This window comes from Phoenix dactylifera, chromosome 13 (genome assembly GCF_051530095.1).
Source record: "Phoenix dactylifera cultivar Ajwa chromosome 13, Ajwa_hap1_PhDact_Kaust_v1.1, whole genome shotgun sequence".
NCBI classification, from domain to species: Eukaryota; Viridiplantae; Streptophyta; class Magnoliopsida; order Arecales; family Arecaceae; genus Phoenix; species Phoenix dactylifera.
In genome coordinates, this window is record NC_143202.1 from 2,949,514 (window position 1) to 2,953,488 (window position 3,975).

The window sequence follows — 3,975 nt, forward strand, 5'->3', positions numbered from 1 at the left end:
TGAATATTTCCACTAACCAAAAAGTTCTACACCAAAATTCATTCACAGAGATCCTTTTAAAGAAGAGTTGTGCGGTAGGAATAGCAATGCTTAACCATTTAATCTATTTAACTTAATTCAACCCTTTGAAGGTTAAGTTAATTTATCTATTTAATAAAATGATTAGATTTAAATTTAGATATCTGATCTGTTTAACGAATAGATTAGGTTCAGACTGACAGACATTTGATCTATCCTCCATTGGATCTGACCTGTATTTGATCCAATCCGATCCAACTGCCATGTGTGAGGCTAGTTTCCCCCCTGATGGGATGATAAGCAAACAAGAAGATGAAATGCTGGTAACATTTGTATGAAGTTCCACAAGGCCTATGTTATAGAGTATATAACTTCGATCATAGGATCAATTTCTGGTCGCGTAGCTTCATAATAATTCTGTAAAGCTTCCGCATAATTTCCTTCGGATTGAGCCAACATCCGTTACGGTCGTTCATTCTATTCAAAGAATCTCCGTTCCAGAACCGTACGTGAGATTTTCATTTCATACGGCTCCTCCCTTCTGTGCATAGTACTAAGGGGAATAATCCATGGAATCAAAATTTCACTATTATCATTATGAACTGACAGGAGCTGGTATTTTTACAAGAAATCTCTAGCCAGCCTTCCCGCAAGAGGTTTTTTTAACACCAATCAATCATATTAGTGCTAGATGGAAATGGTAACTCCAACAATTTCTTTGTCCTCAACGCCTCCTATTTTCAGGAATTAGTCACTTCAACGATCTTTGATGGTTATACGGGTATCCAAAGTACGAACGAGATGAATGTTTGTTGTCCCAACCATTCTTGTTAGTCCCGATACCAATAAGGAAAAGGGAAATATATAACAAAGTTTTCGTATTGTTGATTCCTTGGTGTAGTGCTTCTTCCCCTATGCTGCCTATTGGTACTAGTGGAATAGGATTGACCTATAATATAGAACCTATAGGTGTAACCTTTCGCTCAATACTCAAATTAACAATTGAAGCATCCGAGGCTGCATCAATCGAGGATACACGACAGAAGGAATTGTTCTATCTTCAAACTCACCTTCACCAAGCGTAGGTTTATTTCAATAATTTGGTTCTGTCTATCTCGAATCACGTATCTTTCTCATAATACTGAAGTCTAAAAAAAGAAGAAAAAAGAAGAAAATCGCACCATCTCTGTAATAGGTAAATGCCTTTTTTTCTCCTGAAGTTGTCGGAATTATTCGTAATAGAATATTGGCTACAATTGAAGAGGTCTTATCAATAAAATTTACATTTATCCGAGATCTAGGCATAATTAGCAATCCTTTCTATAATCTATAATTAGAATTCTTTTCATTACCCTTCGGGGAAAATGATCCCACAAACAAAGGAATTGTACAATACGAAATAACATAAAACAGACTAATTCTAAAAATGTGGACCTTCCGCTCAAATTGTCCCATTTTGTTTGGACAAGGAGAGATATGAAAATTTTGAATCAGATTGGATTTCATTACAATTTCGTAGTATACCAATGAACGGAACTGACAGGAAAGCTGCCAGCATATTCTGATCACATTCTGATTACTGACATCTCTAGCTTACATATTGTGAACAATACTTTCTTTCACTAGTCCTCTAACGGAAGGTAAAAGAATGCAGAAGGAATGCAACAAGGCTGTGCAGCACAATAACTCAGCATTTTGAAGACGGAGAAGTTTACAGGGGCAGGATACCTATAAATGAAGCATGTATCAACAAGAAAGCTGCCAGCCAATACTACAAAGCATGGCCATAGCACACAGGTCACAAACACAAAGCATACACGTCTTGAAACAGAAACAGCTACAGCTAATCATTGATGCCGAACCAGATCCGGGAAGGATGACTGCAGTGGTGATGATGTACTTTTGGGATTACTACTGTACGTTGTAGCTATAAGATGGAAATAGAAAAAAAGATGGAGAAGAGAAGGAGGAAGAGGAAGAGAAGAGAGAGAAGAGGAGGAAGAGAGGAGGGGAAGACGTGGGGAAGAAATTGTTAAACCTTCATTAAATATCTCATCATGAAAATAGTTCCCTATATATAGGGCCCGAATACACAATTTGCATAGACCCCCTTACACAGAAATAAATCCTAATAAACCCACAAATAACACAAATAAACCATAAAATGCAAATAAGCCCAGAAATAAAATAAACCACAAATAAGCCCTAAAATGCAAATAAGCCCAGAAATAAAATAGTAAAATAAACATGCAAATAAAATGGTGGCCTAGCTGATGTCCCCATCAACTCCTCTCGGGTGGGAAAAACTCGACCCCGTCGAGTGCAGATCTGGCCGGCTGTTGTACTGCTCCAGAAGATCAGGGTCAAGGCGCTGCAACTCGGCTCACGAAATCCACGTCACATCTGATTCGGATCGACCTTTCCACCGAACAAGGTAATGTTGGTAGCTTCCTCTCCTGGTAGAAATAACCTGCTCATCTAATATATATTCTATGTGTTTTCTGCGTGCATGAAAATTTGGAGGTGGAGGCTCAATAGCAGGTGCTGGGTCAGGTTGATCAACAACAACGGGTGTATCAACAAAAGGATCAGAAGGAATGAATATGGATTTCTTGTATGGGACTAAATCTTCAATATTAAATGTCGCACTAATCCTATAGTCTTCAGGAATATCTACAAAATAAGCATTCGAACTGATTTTCTTTAAAACTTTGAATGGTTCCGTACTACGAGATTGCAACTTTTTGAACGTTTCCGAAGGGAGTCGTTCAGGTCTAATTCTTACCATGACATAAGCGTCTACATTCAATTCTTTATAACGTCTGTGCAAATCAGCAAGAGATTTATATTTTAAGTTATTAGAGTGAATATGTTTGCTGATCTCCTGATGCAATGAATGCAGGTGTGAAGCAAATGATTGTGCAGACTCAAAAACTCTATATTGATGAGATATGGGAATCAAGTCTATGGGTTACCTAGGTTTATATCCATTCACCACTTCGAAAGGACTCATGCCTAAGGTCCTATTGACTGAATTATTATATGCAAACTCGGCGGTTGGTAACACGAGATCCCAAGTCCTAGCATGCTTATCTACCAGACATCTTAAAAGATTTCCTAGACTTCGGTTGACAACTTCTGTCTGGCCATCAGTTTGGGGATGATAGGCAGAGAAAAATTTTAATTTGGTACCCATCATGTGCCAAAGAGTTTTCCAAAAATAGCTCATAAATTTAACATTCCTATCGGACACAATAGATTTTGGGAGGCCATGGAGTCTAACGACTTCGTCAAAATAGAGTTTCACAATCCTAAAAGCATCGGAAGTCTTATAAGATGGAAGAAAATGAGCCATTTTAGAGAATCGGTCCACCACTACAAAAATGGAATCGTGTTTGGTCGAGGTACGTGGAAGCCCTAACACAAAATCCATGCTAACATCTTGCCACGGACAATCAGAAACAGGTAGTAGAGTATAAAAACCAGTATTCTGTTTACGTTATTTAGCTAGTTGACATGTGCGACACTGACCGATAATTTTGGCCACGTCTCTCTTGAGACTCGGCCAGAAGAAATGTCTTTCCACCATTTCAATGGTTTTGTCTCTTCCGAAATGCCCAGACAGTCCTCCAGCGTGTATTTCACATACGAAAAAATCTCTCAATGAGGTTCGAGGAATACACAATCGATCGGAATGAAAGAGATAATCATCTTGTAAAAAGAAATCATCTTGTTCTCTCTCTACTCCATCTCGTAGGGTCAGGTATACATCACTAAAATCGGGACAGGTGGTATATTGTTCCCTGATCCTTTCAAAACCAATTACTTCAGTGCTCATCACGGATAGGAGGAAGATCCATCGACTGAGTGCATCAGCAGCCTTGTTCTCAACTCCAGCTTTATGTTTCAGTACAAAAGTATAGGCTTGCAGAAACTCAATCCATCGGCCGTGTCGAA

At 38.6% G+C, this 3,975-nt stretch overlaps 1 protein-coding gene across 1 annotated transcript; it reads right to left on the reverse strand.

Moving 5' to 3' along the window:
• Positions 1–581: 581 nt before the first annotated feature.
• Positions 582–1,155, reverse strand: LOC149751425 (uncharacterized). The gene is given in 3 exon segments (XM_089927019.1): positions 582–874; positions 876–994; positions 1,143–1,155. Coding segments are annotated over 3 exon segments (237 nt in total). The 3' UTR covers positions 582–769.
• Between the last annotated feature and the right edge of the window lie 2,820 nt (positions 1,156–3,975).